The sequence below is a fragment of the Asterias amurensis genome, chromosome 5 (genome assembly GCF_032118995.1).
Source record: "Asterias amurensis chromosome 5, ASM3211899v1".
Lineage (NCBI taxonomy): Eukaryota > Metazoa > Echinodermata > Asteroidea > Forcipulatida > Asteriidae > Asterias > Asterias amurensis.
The window spans coordinates 26,829,752-26,848,699 of record NC_092652.1 but is presented as its reverse complement, the minus strand read 5'-3'; the positions used below and the strand labels follow the sequence as shown (position 1 = coordinate 26,848,699).

The following is an 18,948-nucleotide window of genomic DNA, read 5'->3' as shown; positions in this document are numbered from 1 at the left end:
AACTCTTCTCTTTTTCCATAGAAAAAAATCAACGGCTGGTTATTGTCTTCTTTAAAATGTGTCATTTTTGGGGAAGATAAACTCATAGACTGGCTGTATGGAGATATATATATATTGAAATTAAATAACCCAAATGAAAATTACTGTTCAGAAATCCAATGAATTGACGATACAATGATCTCCTTGACCGCTATCTCATTTGGGTCTATCAGATTGAGATACAGTGCCTGATATGTGGCAGAGGGTACCCATAAGCCCATCCCCACAATTTTTTCTGTTATTTCCCATACTAAAACACTTTTTTTTTTTTATCTATAAGAGTACCCTAAATTCCTAAAACATAATAATTATTGATCAAAGTGTTAAACCATAGAGTAAGCTCTATGGTTAAACTATACTATAAAGTCATCGCAAGAGGGCGGTGTACATTAAGTATAATTTTCCCCTCTGTAAAGAACAACCCCTTTTTGAAGAAATGGTCGAATCATGACGTAAAATTTAAAGGCCGCCATTTTGAATATTAATCAGGGAGTCACCCATCACAAATCCGAAACGCCAGTGAGAGGACTTTCCCGTGCGATTTTTGTATTCCGGTAAGCCGAATTTATTAGATTATTTTGCCCCTGAAACTAACAATGCCTGTTAACTTGTGACATTTTGTTTATAATTTAAAGTGTTTCTGATGAGTTTAAGTTCCGTGGATGGTTTGGTAGGTTGTTGGGGCAGATGACATGCCCGGGAAACTTCTCGTCCACGGAAGTAACTCGTGAGTGTGTGTGTGTCGTATGAATCCTGATGCGGCTGTTGTGTATTGCAGAGTTAGTTTTGAAATCTTGTCAAAGTTCCGGTATTCCAAACTCTAAGTTAAGCTGTAACTTACGTTATCTTACTTAACTTAGGCCTGTCAGTGTCACGTTCCGTGGTGGTTTAGTGACATGTTTAGATGAGGACGAGGTCAGCATTAAATTTAAAAAAATACTATAGCATAAATCAGCAACAGTTGTGGAACACCACGAATGGTGGCACCATACAGTGTTGTTGTTTATTCAGGTAATAATTAATAAATTTGGAACGAACTAGACTATGAGATGACCTGTTTAATCATTAATTTAATGTTAAAACCATGGAAGATAAAAGTTGCAATTTAAGAGTTTTTGTCTTGTTGTTTTGTGTCAGTTTGGATCGTAATTTTTTTCCGCATACTTCACCATGGGTCCATGTATCATAATCCATCAAATTCCATACCTGCTTCTCTATTTAACTTTAAAGGGAGTCAAACACTTTGGAGCCTCTGTAATGCTTTACTTTTTCAAAATCATACTGATACTTCAGTCAACCTTTTCTGGTCTTTAGCAGGCAATGACTTCAGTTTTCTTTTAAAGGAACGTTACAGAATTGGTAAGTAAAAAAATCGTGAAGATCACAATTTTAACAAAACTTACACGGTCTAATGATGATGGTAGTAGAAAAAATCCCTTGAAATATTTCCGTCTGAAATGTCATATTTGATGAGAAATAAATAATCTAATTTCGCGTTTGGAGTTTCTCGCTCAGTGAGCGTTTTATTCATTTTTGTTTTGCCATCGATGCAATGCAAAAATTTGTAATCGGTTTTTCACTATTCTCCAGTGACCCAGCAGATGATCGATCAATCTCAAACTTCTACAGGTTTGTCAGTTTATGTATATGATGGATTACATAAAGTGCTTACACTGCCAGCAACTGTTTTGTTAGCAAACACCATTTCTGTAATGTTCCTTTAACAACTCACCTTAACTTTCCCAACACACTGTATAAATTCACAATGTCACCGTGGTCCGGGTGGTTAGCCTGCAAAACTTGCAGTCACAAGTTGTGGGTTTGAATCCTACCAAGCTATTGTAATTGCTGACTTGACAATGTCTAGAATATAGGTATTGTCGTCTAGTCACTTAATCACAATATCTTGATGAATGCAATTACTAATCATACACGTTAAAACAATGTTTGTGTGAGAAAAATTGGCTGTTGCCACATCCCCTTGTGGTAGTTCCACTGAGTTCCCTTGACAGGAAAATCATCTTAACAAACAAACAACAAACAAACAAATAAGTAACGCTATTGAAGCTATGCAAAAAAAAATTAAATGAAATTTTCTGCTCAATACTCGCGGTTGTTTTGCTGTCAAAACTCATTAAAACGCCTAACAAACTTGAATGGTCGGACCAACCATTCTGTGAAAGGGGTGTTGCAGCGGTGTTGCCTCTTCAACGTGGTGCACCTGTAGGTGCTGTGGACGCATACATGTAGTGCACAAACGAAGTCAGTTGTGGTGTACGCCAGAAGCCTTGTAACTTATCAAGTCCTTCCTTATTAATTTGAAGTAAACCTAGGCCTACCTGAACAATTAGTGGGTTACACGTAGCAGTGGAAAGCAACAAATTAGCCAGCAGACTAGGTGGATAGAACTTTGACTTTTGAGGTGTTTTAACTGACATTTTGCCAGCAGATTTGAACCCTATTTCATTGACCTGCTAAAAATACAACAAAAGCAGCTAAACACAAGTGACCCTTGCCCCATAATAAGGTTACAAGCTATGAGCCAAAATGCCATTTCACATGTACAAGGGACTGGTCCCCTGCTAACTTTTGCTTAGAAGAATATTATTAAGCAATATTTTATGCTTTAATAATCACCTTTATGAAATTGAGCCCAGCTTTTAAAGGAGACCACTGAATTCCTTTTAAGAAGAGAAATGTGTTCTGTAGCAAATGTGTTCTATAGTGCTTGTTACTATTTTGCAAAGGAAATTAGATCCTGTAGAATAAACACAAGCCAAGTTTCTGTAATTTCCTTGTTCCTCAATGAAATCTAAATAGAGGTAAAATTAATAAGATTACAATCAAAGTATAGCCACAGCTAGCTAGTAACACGGGATGTTGAACCGCAAACTCTATGAATTCTTTAAAGCATTTGATGTACAAGATCAAGGACTGAGAAATAATAACAGTGTGCAGGTGCTCAAACAATGTACGACGCATCATAAATTAATTTGTTTTATTTTGAAATAACCTCAAGAACTGTCATTAGGAAAGCAAATAACATGAGCAACTTTGTTTATAATAAGAACGAGTGAAATGAACAGCTTCAATCATTTCTTTTCCTTGACATTTCTACGAGCTGTCAAATGACTTAGTGCCAAATTAATGTGTAATGTACATGTTAGGATTTTACTCTGTAATATTAGTTTGGAGTTTGGATAAATTGTGACAATCTTAATTTGATTTATTGTACTGTAGGTTAAGATACTAACTTATACTAAGACGTGGTTGCTTTGGCTTAGCAAAGGCTGTGTCCATAACGGCGACTTCGGCTTCAGCTAGATCGCGCGTCTGCCTATTCTTCAACACTGGCTAACTGCGATGATCTAGCCAAAGCTGTAACCGATGTCACCGTTTCGAAATGGCCTCAGGGTATTATTTGTTAAATTTCTGTTGTTGTTGAAGGCAAGTTGTTTATGTGTCCATCTTTCAGTTTGTTTGTGTGTGTAGGGGCACCCTACTGATTTTCAATGGTCGACAGCAAGCTTGCTTAAACACTATGTCTCTGCTTGCCACTGCTGTGACTTCCTGAGCCTTCATGTACATCCTGGCATTACAAGGCCATTCAACTATCCCTTAGAATAAGGTTATGGTATTGTTGGATTAAAGGGGTTAACTTTGGCTTTTTATTTCATATCATGGCTACTTGGCAGGAGTCCATTGTGCATTGAGCACTTTGATGGATTTGTGCGCTTTATACAAATTTAATTATTAACATTATTTGTATTATTTTATTGCTCCATTGAATGTAAATGTCCTAGCACTATTTTGTATATTGTCAAGTTGTTGAATGGATCCAGGTGCCATACCAATCAGACATCAATGGTCGTAAGGTCTATAGCAATCTTTAATAAGTTTTTTTTGTGATACCCTTTGTTACTTAAAAGATTCCAACAAGCTTTGTAGTATGTGGTTAAGACATTTGCTCTTAAATGTCTTTGGTTGTAGGTGTGAATCCTACACGAGGTTGCCAGTAGACTTGGCTTAGACTGATTGTCACTGAGTAAACAGTTTTGAAGATGCATCGTTGCATCGTTGTTGGGCAAAAATAGATCATATTGTACTTCATCCCCAGTGTAATAATTACAATAAGTTATCTCATAAAAAAATATTATTTAAATGCAGACGAAATATTACTTTATTTTTTAATTGTAATTTGAATTAAATTTGGCCTCTGGTCAAAACTGTTGAAATGTTTTTTAAATTAATAATTCCACGAAAGAAAAAAATTCCAAGAATGCTTCAAAAGATGAGTTTTCGTCAGACTATAAAACCTAGACTGGCACGCACTCTTATAAATGTACATCACATGTTTGTGGTTGAAGGGTCAATGGATACAGACAGTAAAATATTTAGACTAGTCACCAGTCCTTCGCAGTATTAATCATAGTGTACAATATAAACAGGGAACAAGCAATACGGAGTATCCATTCTACTCCACACTCATCATGAGGCAAATTTCCAGTCCCAAATACCTGGCATTCCAAAGCAAGGGTAGTGAAAGTTGAGATTGTCCCTAGCTTGTGGCCTCTCTGGACCATCAGACTTATGGTGATCTTGGAATGTACCATTTAAAAGATTAGGAGTTGCATTTTACAGCCCATCATCGGTTCTATAATCCCTACCTCTTTTGGGAACTTCACAAAAAAGCAAGCTTGAAATTGTTTGTGCAAACAGTTTAGAACTGTATTACACGTGCCATGCAGATGTTATTTTTGTACACCAACATAAATATTTAGTCTTAGAGAAACTCTTGGCAAGTCTATTGTAGAGTTACAGGCTACTTCTTTGAGCTGAAGATTCGGTGCCCTTATATGTACTGGACTAAAATGGTATCTGTGCATGGTACATGTTACAGATTGTGATTCTCTCAGTAGGTGTCGTTGTTTTTAGGGTATGATATTGTTGTTTTTTTCCTGGACAAATTTTGTTGTAGTTGGACACAAGTTCTAAACAAGCTTGATTGGACTAGTAACTAAATAGACTACATTGGTGTTTCATCAGGTATAGTTTGTTCATAATGTTTCATATTTGAAAATAACATGTCATGTTTATTGAAAGAGAAGTTGTTTTGAAACCACATCTAATCACCTAAATGGTAGATTGAAACTTAAATAATCTGTACTGCCATGTTGAATAACATTGGTTTGACACACAAAATGTTCTAGGTTGATTTGTTCCAGTACAAAACACTCTCACCAGTATTGTGCACAATGTCTTTAGGTTATGTTTTGTGGATACATGTAGGTGTGACCTTAAATTAAGGTCACCAGTTCTGTGAATCAATGTTTTTAATATTTAATGAGCATTACCTCACCTTACAAAACTGAATACCACACATCCTGTTTATTGGTTACACATGTATGTGATTCCATTCTCTGTCTTTTAGAATCATGTGCATGTAACTAATGTAATAGAGTAACAGAAACTACCCTCTCTTTGCATACAAACTGCAAGGTATCAGTACTGCTATAGTGCAGTCAAATTTTGCCTTTGGGGATACTTAGTTTAGGGTTGGAGATACAATCTTTGCTGTGTAGTTTTGACCTTACTTAAAGGTTATTGTGTATTGTAGATCAATATCATAAAATAGCCAAGCGTGTACGTGTGTGTACGTGACTTATTCTAAGGTACACAGTTTAATTAAGAACTTTCAAGGTACATGTATGATACATGTAAACATCACTGGTGTTTGGAAGCATAAATAAGTGAAACACTCGGATCTGTCTTTGAACATTTCATCGCAATGCACTTTTATGAAAACAAAATTTAGGAAATATACTTCATTAGTTCAAATCAAGGAAATGTGCTTGGAGCAGAAAGATCTCTTAGTATGAACTTGGCAATTGTCAGGTTCTTGGCAATATATTTGAATGTTCAGTGTCCGATATCAAACTCAATCTTCAAGTGACAACAAGTCACTGCATAAAAGAAAAGCTATTCAGCATCTGTGGGGACTCTACCAACATTTTGTATTTGAGATCCAGTTCCTGAATAATGATTGATCACTGAATTCAATGATGGATCCCCTTGCTAGAAACACAACCAAGTGTTGCATTGACCTTTGACATCACTGTGGACCCTGGAGTTTATACTACAGCCAAAGTCGTTCCAGTTTCCCTTTCTATAACACTTAGCCCATTACATGGTCTAGATTCTTCATGTCAAGTGATTAGACAACCTTAGTGGATTGTTGAATGGCAGTGATTGTGAACAGTTCATGGTTTGCTTTGTCAGTAAACAGTGAGCTACTAAGCTGGCTTTAGGTGGGGACAATGCAGCGTTTTTTCATCCATCATAATGGGTTGCTGGTATGCAAGCTGGTATTTTTATTATGTTCAGGTATGGTTGTTTTGCTGTATAGACCAGCGCATTTGAATATAACTGGAGAAGTAACTGTTTTTTAGTAAGGTGTGTGGATGTGGTGACACCATGTAAAAATCTTTTTGTGAATAGTGGTAGCTCTTTGAGCTGGTTTGTGCTGCTCGCCGTTTAGGTCCGTGTGCTCAGACTGTCTTCAACTGTGAAAAAGTATAAGTAAACTTAAATCACTGTAGCTCGCAAGCCTGAGGAAACCTGTAGTCAACTTGCCTGTAGTGTAAACTAGAGTGCTTCCCGTACTCTTCCATGTTACATGCAAGTATTCTGGGTTCTTTTAGGTGCACTACCAATCATAGTACACTGGACCAATCGAAGGTCAAATCAATATAAATGTTAAAGCATCTTGCTGGTCAGTGCCATGATCAGAACTCAAACCCATACCCTGCTGATCAGAAACATCAGAGCTTGAGTCTGGTCTTTTTAACCACTCAACCATGACACACAAAGTACAAAGCTGTTAAATGTTTAGCAAACATGGAGCTTATTTATAGAGCAATATTGGCCAGTTAATGTTGAATGATGTCGGTAAAAATGACTTCTTTGGTTTTAATGATAAGTGAAAATTTGATTTTGAACATCTCAGACGAAAGTCGGTGTGCACACCATTGCGGCGTTCTCCAACTTTGTCAACTAAAGGTTGTTATAGTGATGATCTCAAACACAGCAACACATCTGGGTAAAACATCATTGTAATGCTGACCAGTTTGTATTTCAGTAAAAATGAAATGCTCCAGTTGTTCCTAGAGATTCCAGAATGGCTGCACCTTCATGGTGAACGCTCATTGATGCCACACCAATCGGATACTGAGCGAATCTGACGTCAGCAAAATATACAGTAATTAAACGATGCCAATTTCCATTTTGACGTCATGATTTGCTTCACAGTCTGGTTCACTCACATGAAGTATGAACCTGGCTTTCTACAAATCAGGCCTGGATTTTCATCTTTGAGAAGGCAAGACTGTTTTCATTTTACAAAGGCCACTTCAATATGAAAAATCTTCAAGTCTATGGGAAACTTTGAAGGGACACCAAGGCCAAGACCAGGGGCAACAGAGACTATGGCCTCCTTGGCCTAGCTGTTATTCCAGGCATGACAAATACACATGAATTTTAACAAGTCCATGCTAGACACCTGGAAACAAAACATTGAATGCTACATGTATGTTAAGTTCTGATTAAGCGTGCTGATAACTGGGAGGTAATACTACTAGTATAGACCATATTGAATATGACGTCACCGTTCAAATATCTGCCCTACAAGATGGGGTCTGTGCGTGTGTGCGCGTGGGTGTGTGCATGCATGTGCCATAGAAATCTAACTGGGAATGCTGCGTGCTGCGTGCTTCATTGATGTATGCGTTTGGAAGTGCATACGGTTTGACCTACAAGATGGCGACTTTCATAGCAAAAAAGGGTTTATTCAATACGGTCTATTAGGCAGCTGGATGAAGTGAGATGTATCCTATCTCTATATAATCCAATGAAAGACTGTGGCCCAATTTCCTAGAGCTGCCAAACCAGAAAATTATTCCTTAACAATTTTCTGCTCAGCATAAATGAGTAGGATACTGTCACAAACTGTACACGTTGGTAGTTTGACTGGTAACCTTATTCTGGTAAGCATAGTTTGTTGTGCTGTAGTATAAGCTACGTTTGGGGGCCCTGAACTACAAATTGGTCACAGCAACCATGCACAATCTTTTGTGTACTTAAGTAGACCCTGGATTTCAAGGGAGGTTTTATTTACAGTTGAGGCTTTTGGTAAGGTTTCAACATATCAGTGGGTTTATGAACAGCTAAAGTGGCTCTTTGTTATGATCAATGTTCGTTTATAAATAGAATAGTAATTGTGGTTTATACACACCAATGAGGTACGCAACAGTGTTGCAGTAACCAGTATTGTAACTTTGAGTCAAAATAGCTGACAGTTAAAACAAGCATGGGGTACACATTGTACATTGTAGTACTGTCTGAAATTCTCACATGATTTAAAAACGACGTGAAACAAATGAGAGATGCACTAAGAGTGGTTCCTTATAAACCATGAAACATTTCTAACATCTGAATTCTCAACACTATTCATAATCATTTAAACAATCATTTTATTTCAACTTTGATTACAACTTTACCAATGGAACAATAAAGGCATGTAAATGGAAATAGTTTTATGAATCATTCATAAAACTATAGGTCTTCCCAGTGAAGATTTTGACTGAATTACGTGTAGTTTTCATTTGGAAATTATAATTTTATCAAATAGTTACCAGTAATCATTGTGTAGGCCTACTTATGGTTATGGATCTAATGAATGTGAACAAGGTTTGAGCAGTGAAGCCTTGAGTACTAAAGAAACCATGAAAGAGACGATTAACCCTTTGCGTGCTACGGGCGCAAATTTGCGCCCGCAACGTTTATTCCCTCACTGCTGTGGGCGCATATTTGCGCCCAACACAACGTGCTATTTGTTTGCACACAATCAAGCTTTCTTTTGACCCCTGACATCCATCCGGGTACTTTTTTATACACTTTGATACACAGAGGACATGTTACGAACGAATACGCGACAGTTTTTCATGAAAAAATCTTGTATTTTCTGAGTTTTTCGGTGACTGTTTTCACCGTAAAACAAAATGGAGTAACAATGGACGCCGCAGGCAGCATTCTGGAAGATTTTCGCAGATTCTAGCTTTGGAAAATAAGAGTCTAAGGATGTTTTGGGAGACGATAGAGATGAGAATACTTCAGTGGGGTTATGTCTATTGACATTGGGCCAGATAACGGACACATATCTGACAATAGCGATGGCAGCTTTCCTATGCAAGAAGGGAAACAGGGTAGAACTGTCCATGGTGTTTGGGTCATTTTTCGCTGTGCTTTGGAAGTGTGTACTTAATAAATTATGTACTCGAATTCAATTCTGTTTGAACTAACTGGTTGTCCGTATTATACTCTACATTTATGTTATTTTCCATTTTGCAATAAAATAATTCCTTCACACAGAAAAATGCTTTCGAGTACAGATGTGTGTAATTTTAATGATTGTGCAAAAAGATTCCAGCGGGCAGGGAATAGTGTGTGTAATGAATGGTAGCATGCAAAGGGTTAAGAAACGTTTCATGTAAACATTAGAGTCTGTAAAATTCCACAAGAAAAAAACCTTCCAGGAAGTTAACTTTAGGGGCTTCCTCCCGAGGCATTTTCTTTAGGAATATTTTTACAAAATCAGCTTTTTAGACTTGCCAAGAACGGGGAGGCAAAGGCAAGCAACGAAGAAAGGTCTCACAATACACCCTATGTACAGTATACAATGTACGTGTGTCCCTACACCACGCGTGCACTTCTCACCAGGGACCATGATTCATCGCTGCTTGGTAGGATGCCAGTAGGCTAGAAAACTATCCAACAGTCTCCACTCCTAGTAATTCCCTACCAGTCCCTGTTTGTTTTTTTATTCATAAATTATAATCCTGTAACGTGATTATGAGGAATTTCTGGCCGCAGTTGACCCCTATGTGACCTTCAGTGTGGAGTGTTGTACACAATGTGTAGTATGATCCCAGTGTAAATATCGGAATAATAATAAATATGATACTCTTGTTTTGTCAGTGTTTTGAAAGTGGCAATTAGAAAAATGAAGAAATAGAATTAGCTTTTGCAAACTGCTTACCCTCCAATAGGACCTGTGGTATAAATGCAAAAAATAGTCAACAAGGCCTGATGTTTAAACCCTAGCAGATCCTTTCGTGAAGGCTAAATGAGAGACTCTGCTAGGATCGACTTAGGGCAATTAACAAATTTTTAAAATTTTTGAACAAATATTGTACATGTCTAAATAGCTAAAGTTGTCAGTACAGTATACATTACACTGTACATATTGTAAAAAATAAACTGCATTGCAAAATACATTGTATTAAATATTTTAATCACTTAGGAACAGTTCAAACCGTTCAATTTTCACAGACAAATAGTTTGTAAAGACGCCGCTTCAGTAAGGAAGCATGATTTTATTACATTAATTAATTGGCCAACATATTTTATAACCAGCAATCTGATCCAAGGATTTTCTCTATTACTAGTGACACATTCGTGGGTTTTTACACACTCTCAGTGTTCACAGTCAGTATTAGTTGCAGTAATAGTATCCCTCAATCCGCCAGGATAGTTGTAGACTGAAGAGTTAAAGCGGAGCAGACCAAGTGTTAAAATTTTTTCATATTTGTCTACTTTTTTATTTCCCAACATTTTAAATATTCAATTGGGAACTCGAGTAAATAGAATTAGCTGTTACAAACTACTTACCAACCAAAAGGACTCATGTTGGTATAAATGCAAATAATAAATAATGGTCTGACGTTTCAAACCCAGCAAAGTCTTTTTAGCCTTTGAGAAAGAGCCTGTTAAGGTTAGCAAGTCAGGCAATTAACTTTTGCAATTGGGAACATGGTCCATCCTAGGTCAAGAGGTCAAGAGATACGATTGTTGCAGCCACGTAGGTATAAAAAAATACAAATTGGAAACAACACTGAAAACTGTCTCTTTGCCTTGAACCGTTCAGAGACAGTTACAAAATTCCAGAGCTAGACCTTATAATACATCTTATAAATATAATAACCCTGTCCGATAATCAAAAATAATCTGCAGACATTAAGAAATCCTCTCCATTGCACCTACTAATTCTACATATTGCATGCATGATTCGCACATCATAAAATTGACGCACGTTTGATGCTCGGTGTGAATCAAACGGACTTCCCTTGGGAGCTTATACTGCAGATCTTTACAGCCTACTAATTAAAGTCGCTAGTGGTAATACTAAGAGCTGCTACATTTGACACTTACGGCCGTCAAAACCAATCAAGAAACGTTTCTTAGGTACTGATGAAGTCATCCACATAATATCTCTTGACAGTTTAAGTGACGTTGTGTAACACCGTTTCTTGGCGAAATAACTCTCCTTATGAGAGATATGATGTGAAATTTGATTAACAATTAATAGATTCTTTGCTGGAATGATTAGAGAGGAAGAAGTCAGTTGAATACTATGACTTAAAAAATTATGAAAGTTTCAGGGAAAAAAAAGGGAAAAACATAAGGGAAAAAGTTTGCTAGAAAGTGTGTTGGAAGTCTATACTGACTGATAATAATAATTAACATTATTTTTTTGACATTGTCCTCCTTGCCTTTGCATTGTTTCAGTAGACATAGTTTTTGAAAACTAGGATGCGAACTCCCTCTAGCCACCGAGCTAACTCGGTGGTCTAGCGGTAAGACATCTGCTCTAGCAAAGCAAATGTCATGGATTCAAATTTCACACAAGTTATTTGCCTGTTGAGTTTTCCACCGAACTTTGGAAAGTACCAAGTATACAGTGCTTTTAAATACACATCGTCGTAAGGGTAAAAACAAATGACATTCTTTCCATTGTTGACAATGGAGTTACAATGTACTTTTTTTTACTACAAATCCCAATACCAACCAGCCATAATGTAGTTGTGCATGTTACGCAACCCTTATGTGATGGTCATTGTTCGTTCTTGCCAACCATAGCATGTACAGCTTTTTTTGTAGTTATAAATCTTGTAAGTGTTATATGTCTCAAAGGCCATAAGCTCTATTTCTCTAATTGGTCTCGGGTATGATTTCTTAGGATTTTTTTCTGATTTCATGTTTTTCTCAAAACCTCCTTGAACCATCAAATGTTCTCATAAGAAGTAAAGCAGTCACTCAAGGCAGATAGAGATAGTATGTTAACTTCTTGAAACTTAACATCTGAGATGTATTGGGTCAAGAATAAAGGAAGGCCTTGTGCTTTCAAGCTTTTGAAAGTACCCACTGGTCTAGTAAAGTTGGGTTTTACTGGGATGTACTTTGGTTCATTGTTCAGGAATGTTTATATTTGTCCAATCTCATCCTTATTAATAACGGTTTACTTGACACTGAAGTGTCCTCTTCTCAGGTCAAGTAGCCATGCCATTCAGAAATGGCATTCCATGCCTAGACATAGACCTTTTCAGTTGGCAGGATTTGCAACTTTGCATGACGGGAGTACAATCAGATGAGGTTTGCAGCAGTAGCACCTGACAGATGTGTAAATCGCTTTTGAGTAGTATGAGTAGTGTTAGCTCTGAAAAGAACCAGTGGTTGACAACTCCTATTTTGAGTAGTATTGGACCTGAAAAGAAGCAGTGGTTTTCAAAGTTTGAGGCAATTGTGGAAATGTGTAAAGATCTGTGACTGACTTGTGATATTGAATCACTGGAGTGGACAGTTAGTGTCCAGTGACACATTTACTGATCACTGTTTCAGCACCACTGCAAGATTCTGGGTTGTCTGTTCATTGTTATGATGATGCATTGGGATTGGTCGGCTAGTTGCCTAATCAGCACACATTCAGCCAATCAAACAAAGTCAGTGGAAAACCCAAGAAGTGACAACTCAGACTATTTAGCATTACTTTTAAGCTGTGTCTACTGGATATGTAACAGCTGTCATGATTGGCTGATCAAGTAGCCAATCACAGCTGTAGCCGTAGTTGTAGCCGTAGTTGTAGCCATAGTTGTAGCCGTAGTTGTAGCGCACCTCATTCCTCACATCTGTCACTTTTGTATCAAAGTCATCAGGAGGTCACTACCTGACATCGTCATACTTGCATTGATCCTTGATAACACTTGAACAGCCTTGTAGTTTAACAATGTTATCGCAACGTTTGGTATCGCAATATGAAGTTCAGGATGAAGTTCAGGCAGTCAAGTTGTAATGTAAGATGCACATATCTGATAGGGTGGCAAAGCTCAATAAGAAAAGGAAAGGCAAGAAAAAATGGCATGCTGCCAGGTGGTGTGCGCTTCATTGAGCCAAGTTTATGGCTTTGACTGTGGCTTCTTCAGTAAGCCAGTGGCTGACAGTCTTTGCCAGTCAATACAAAATCATCTTGCAACATTTTCAATTTGATTCTTTCATTAATGGCAACAGTGCTGCACTACTCTCCTTGTAATGAGTTGTTATGAGCTGTGTGGAGCCAGGGATCGGGTGGACAATTTCTGATGTCTGGTAGAGGCTGTCATGGCATGGGGTCCAGACCACATGGTCTGTTTTTACATCTTATATTCTGTTATAATGCTCTGGAGCATTTTAAGGACATGTTAACAAAAGAAAAATACATGAACAACCTCCTTAGAAGAATATAAATGATGGACCATCTCGTAAAAAAAGGTTGATTTATTTACTATTTTGAAATAGGTTTTATTAACCAGGGGATTTTAGGTGTCAATCACAGTTAGTACATCTAGGGCCTGTACGTATTTTGAAATGAAGCCTTGATTCATAACAACTGACAAGTTAAACAAATATTTTGGGATTGTGTGATGGATTTATAATTGAGGATAGATTTTGGTTGGCCTGGAAGACGGTTCATACTTGACAGTGATATAAATGGACTCCAATTGACACAAACTTACAGTCCTCAAGCGATTCATCAAATTTGATGGTAAATTTGTTACAATCATTGGCATAAATCTTAGTTTATTACATTGTAATATACTTAGCAATTGACACTTAGTAATAGTAATTGGAAATCGCCATTTACAAATTTCAAACTTAAATCTTATCATTGACAGCTGTTGTGAGTTGAAGCCTTTTTCACTGGTTGAAGCTAGTGAAACATCCAATGGGAATGTTCTTGCTCGATACAAGAACGGAAAGTCATTTCCTAGAATTTACTTCTTAGTACTGAGTGTCTTATAAATTATGACGACTTTCAGTTGCTCATGGACATGACATGTAGACGTAAGATATATTGGAAGAATTGGGCTGTTCCTTGCCGGAAGTGAAATGAATAGTGACAAAAAATAGTCCCAAACGAAGCCATCGGCAAACTGAGTAAGACAAATCCTTCCCTAGTAACCATTACATCTCAAGCACCGTTCTGTTCTGCTCTCACGCAGTAACTTAGAGACGACGTAACTGCACTTAACCATACAACCGCATCTTGGCCACCCTCTTAAAACAATAATAGCTCCTCATTTGGAAATGTTAATGGAAAGAGACACCTTTCCTGAAGGAGCTTAATGCTTCAATAGAATCTGCAGCAATCATATTAAATGGAGAGAGTTGGAGTCGGCTGGCATTTCCAAAATGCAAATGAAGTTGTTACTTGCACGCACTGTGTGCTGAACGCTCCAGAGCAGTAATAAACTTATTCCACTTCATTTACTTTGTAGACGCTCTCAATTGAGTTACTTAATTAGGATATTTTTTTTAATAGGCGGTGGATGTATTTTCTAAATTAAATTGCTTGGTTTTCAATAAGGTATACTTGATATATTGCAACGTAGATGTTACACAGGACATGTACAGGATTATTTGGAATGTATTAAACTATAGCAAATAGTCATCCAGAACGGTGTAGAAGTGCTGCCTAGATTCCTGGAAGTGACTTGACAAAATGGAACGTTTGATAAGCCATAAATTCTTCCTAAAATCCGATCTAAATTATCTGACGCAGAAGGAATAAAATAAAAGTTTTTGAAGGGATGTGTGAAAGATCACTGTCTAAAGAAATCATAATGTTTTCAAAGAAAATTACTAAAACATCACTCATTCCCTTTCCCATGTTGCTGACTGTTGACTCAAATATGCGTTCTTGGACATCATGGCAAAACATGGTCTTAGAAGGAAAGCATCCAGAAGTATAATATTTATTCCAGATGTAAATTATTAGCGATGAGATTCTTGATGAATTATTCAGGGATGGACGTTTGGGAATGATGACACAAGGGCAACAGTCATTCCTGGAATATCTTGGCTATGTCTTTCACCGTTCTATGCAACCTTTTATGAGAAAGTAGATGTTAGAGCTCTTCTTTCCCAGCTTTGGCATGTATTATCTTGTTTCTTATTGATTTAATTTTCCTGTTTAGTTTCATTAAATTCTATATAGAAATTGTTACTTTCAAATCTGTCTCTTAAACTACATGTCATTATTGTTTTGGTAAAAGTCTTTCCCTCTCGAACTGATCTTCCTCTTTTGGTTAACGATGAGACATGAAACTTAAGTCTCTGTGTGTGTTAATTCATATACACTTTGAAGGCCTGATACTTCTTTCTGGTAAGTGCAAGTCGGTTTTCAACATTTAAAGGGGCACCAGGGCAATGACCAGGGGCATGGAGGAAATTGTCTCCGTTACTTCTAGAAGTTTCAGGCCAGTGGTTGATGTAACGTAAAGAAATAGGCAGTGTGTTAAATACAGTCAACCCTTGTTATAAAGACCAAAGAGTTCTGCTTATAAAGAGTACATTCTGAAGTCCCAAATGGTTAATAAATTATGGCGCTGTCCAGTGACATTTTAAGACTGGTTACTTGATACCAGTGGTTTGCAAAAATAAATGTTTGTAAGGTGTATGGGTGGGGCCCATGTCAGTTTAAAGCCATTGGACCCTTTCGGTTCAGAAAAAAAATTAAAAGTTCACAGATTTACAAATAACTTCAAGGGTTTACAGAAGGCAATGGTGAAAGACTTCTCTTGAAATATTATTCCATGAAATGCTTTACTTTTTGAGAAAACAGCAAAACAATATAAATTCTCGTTAACGAGAATTACGGATTTATTTTAAACACATGTCATGACACGGCGAAACGCGCGGAAACAAGGGTGGGTTTTTCCGTTGTTTTCTCCCGACTCCGATGACCGATTGAGCCTAAAATTTCACAGGTTTGTTATTTATTTGATATAGAAGTTGTGGTACACAAAGTGGGGGCCTTGGACAACACTGTATACCGAAAGGGTCCAATGGCTTTAATATATATCTGTCACTTTGGTTACTGTAATCATTGGGTGTGTGGTGGGTGGATATATTTGGGGTGACCGAGGAAGGCGTTATGACGGTTGTGTCATTGGTGGCTGGGATATTTTTTCAGATCCCCTTCTACGTTGTGTTTCTTTTTTTTTTACTGTCCTCTTGTATGCATGTTATAAACAGGTAATTTGGCCAGTCCCAGTGATATACATGTAACAGAGAGTTGACTGTAACTCATCTGCAACACTATCCTTATTCGTTAAACCGGTACATGTTGTATGCTACACTATCCTTCAATAAGAATACATGTTGAACATTGTTTCACACTGAAGCGTGAATGCCATTCCCCGCCTCGTTTGCCCTCATCTGAAATTAATTCAATAAAACGCAATGAACTGAAAGTGTACTTTCATTGCTTTTCCCATTTGGTAACAACCTTCTGCTTGCAATTATACAAGCTTGCCCAACACTCTTCTCTTGAAATGGTTCTTAAGTTGTCCTTGGATGTACATGTAGTATGGGACTGAGTTTTCTTATCATGTCAGGCTTTTGGAAAATTACATTAGGGGTGAAACAAGTTTCCAGTGGTTGGTTTCTGTCTAGGGATACAGAAACTAGATTTGATTTTGTAAATATTACAGAAGACTTTAAAGATGCAACGCCAAGATTTAAGGCGGTTTTTTAAAGGAGAATTTATGCAATCCATTTTAACCAGCTCTCCAGTTCCAATGTTGCTCAGCCACAATCACATGTTACAAAGACACCAAATAAAGAGCAAAGCAAATATTGAGTAACTCTTTGCATTTGACAAACTTAATTACTTTTTATTCTTTAATGACACAGCGTTGAATTCTCGATTTCAAAACAATGTTGAGATAACTGTTATACATCAGTGTTTTTAAAACTACGACAAAGCATCGGCACCAAGAATGTGTAACTGTGATTGTGGCTGTGTACAATCATCAAAAGATCTGTGAAAATGTCATCTAAATTGATGGTGTTTTTGTTTTTGAGAATACATCTTAATTTTCTCACTATTCGTTAAGAGAAATAAGATCAGATTTAAACACATTTTCTCAACAGATACCAACAAGTCAGACAGGTATATTTTTTTAAATAGATTAACAAACCAAACAAGATATTGCTGTCTTTTAATACCCCTTGTAATTAACAATCTTTGTGTATCTTTATGTCATTCTTTTCCAGATAACTGTAGTAACACCAGCCAGCCACAATGGCGTTGAAGATTTCATTGAAAATCAACATTGTGGCTGCAAACAGCACTAAGACCATGCAATTTGATCCAACGGGGCTGGTCTATGACGTTTGCAGATGCATTCGAGAGAAGAATCCGGAGGCTGCTGCGTTACTAGGGCAACGTAAGTTGACATATTGATCAAGTGGTTACCAAATACAGGAGTTGTGACTTGAAATCTTATTTTTTTGTTCTTGTATGACTTGATTTTCTGAAAGGGCATCTCAGGTTGTCAAGTAGAATATAATTTGATATTTACTGCATCGATATTGGCCTAAATTTGGTTGATCAACAATCGTTTCTAAAGTACAGATTCAGCCATAATTCAATTCAATTAAATTCAACTTGGTTTAATTTACAGTTTGACTATTGACTATTGTCCGAAGACTAACAAGTAAAGTTTACAAAGATGAAAGATTTCAGTAAAAAATGACAGATTAAGAAGATGCTGAATTATGTAAAGTTTAACACAGAATTTTTGTTATTTATAATTTTACTAGAATGAACATGCGACCTCCGGTTTAACTACAAGCGCTCTACCAACTGAGCTATGTAGCACTATGATGACTAGCCTTGCTCAAGGCAGTCGAACTATTCACTCCGAAAAAAGACCGCCGCTGTATAAAAACCCACCCGTATTCACTGTGCGTAAAACCCACCCGTATTCACTGTGCGTAACATCGCACGACACGATGCCCCCGTACACTATCCGCATGCGGAGGCCGTTAGGCCGACAGCCTTGTAGGATCTGTGTTGAAGCCACTGACCTCATTACTATAATAAGCGAAGAGTTCCCACGGTCAGCTCATTACCATAATGCCCGCGAAAGACGAGACATATTTACCTCACACACCACCACCACGGACACATGATAGGGTCCAAAGGTCGTGATAAGGGAAGTGCGTGATTGGACGTCAACAAAATGAATAATTCGTTTGCCTCACATCCTGTGTTGTCTGATAGGTCTGACGAACGATATACATATTCATGAGCTGCATACTAGCATATCCTAGAGCCCCCCCAATTTCGTCCACTATTGGAATTTTTTCAATACAACACATTAAAACGGGAAGATACAGATCCGACAAGGCTGCTGGCCTGACGGCCTCCGCCTGCGGTTAGTGGTGTACGAGTGCGATGACTTGTGTGAACAGTATTCGTGCGATGTGACAGTATGTATACGGGTGGGTCATTCGGTGTGATCGCACACACCATGCACAGGGTATACGGCGGGTGGGTTTACAGCTGCGTCTTTTCGGAGCGAATAATGCGACTGCCTTGATGACTGTCTCCTTATTCATCAATATCGTTGTTTGGGTGCCAGTAAGAAGCAGTTCAACTAAATTCACAAATTCCTTGTGGTTAATTACTTGGATACAAACATTTAAAGTTTAACTGTGGAAGATTTTCAGCAATTATTCCTTGGATTTTCC

At 37.5% G+C, this 18,948-nt stretch overlaps 1 protein-coding gene across 10 annotated transcripts in view; it reads left to right on the top strand.

The window, feature by feature from the left end:
* Window positions 1-523: 523 nt before the first annotated feature.
* Window positions 524-18,948, top strand: part of LOC139937009 (talin-1-like) — a 94,436-nt gene continuing 76,011 nt past the window's right edge. For all 10 annotated transcript variants that reach the window (XM_071931944.1, XM_071931943.1, XM_071931939.1 and 7 more), the window contains exons 1-2: window positions 524-593; window positions 17,467-17,639. In XM_071931944.1, the coding sequence (XP_071788045.1) occupies window positions 17,495-17,639 (145 nt within the window). In that variant the 5' untranslated portion in view covers window positions 524-593; window positions 17,467-17,494. The remainder of the gene's footprint in view (window positions 594-17,466; window positions 17,640-18,948) is intronic.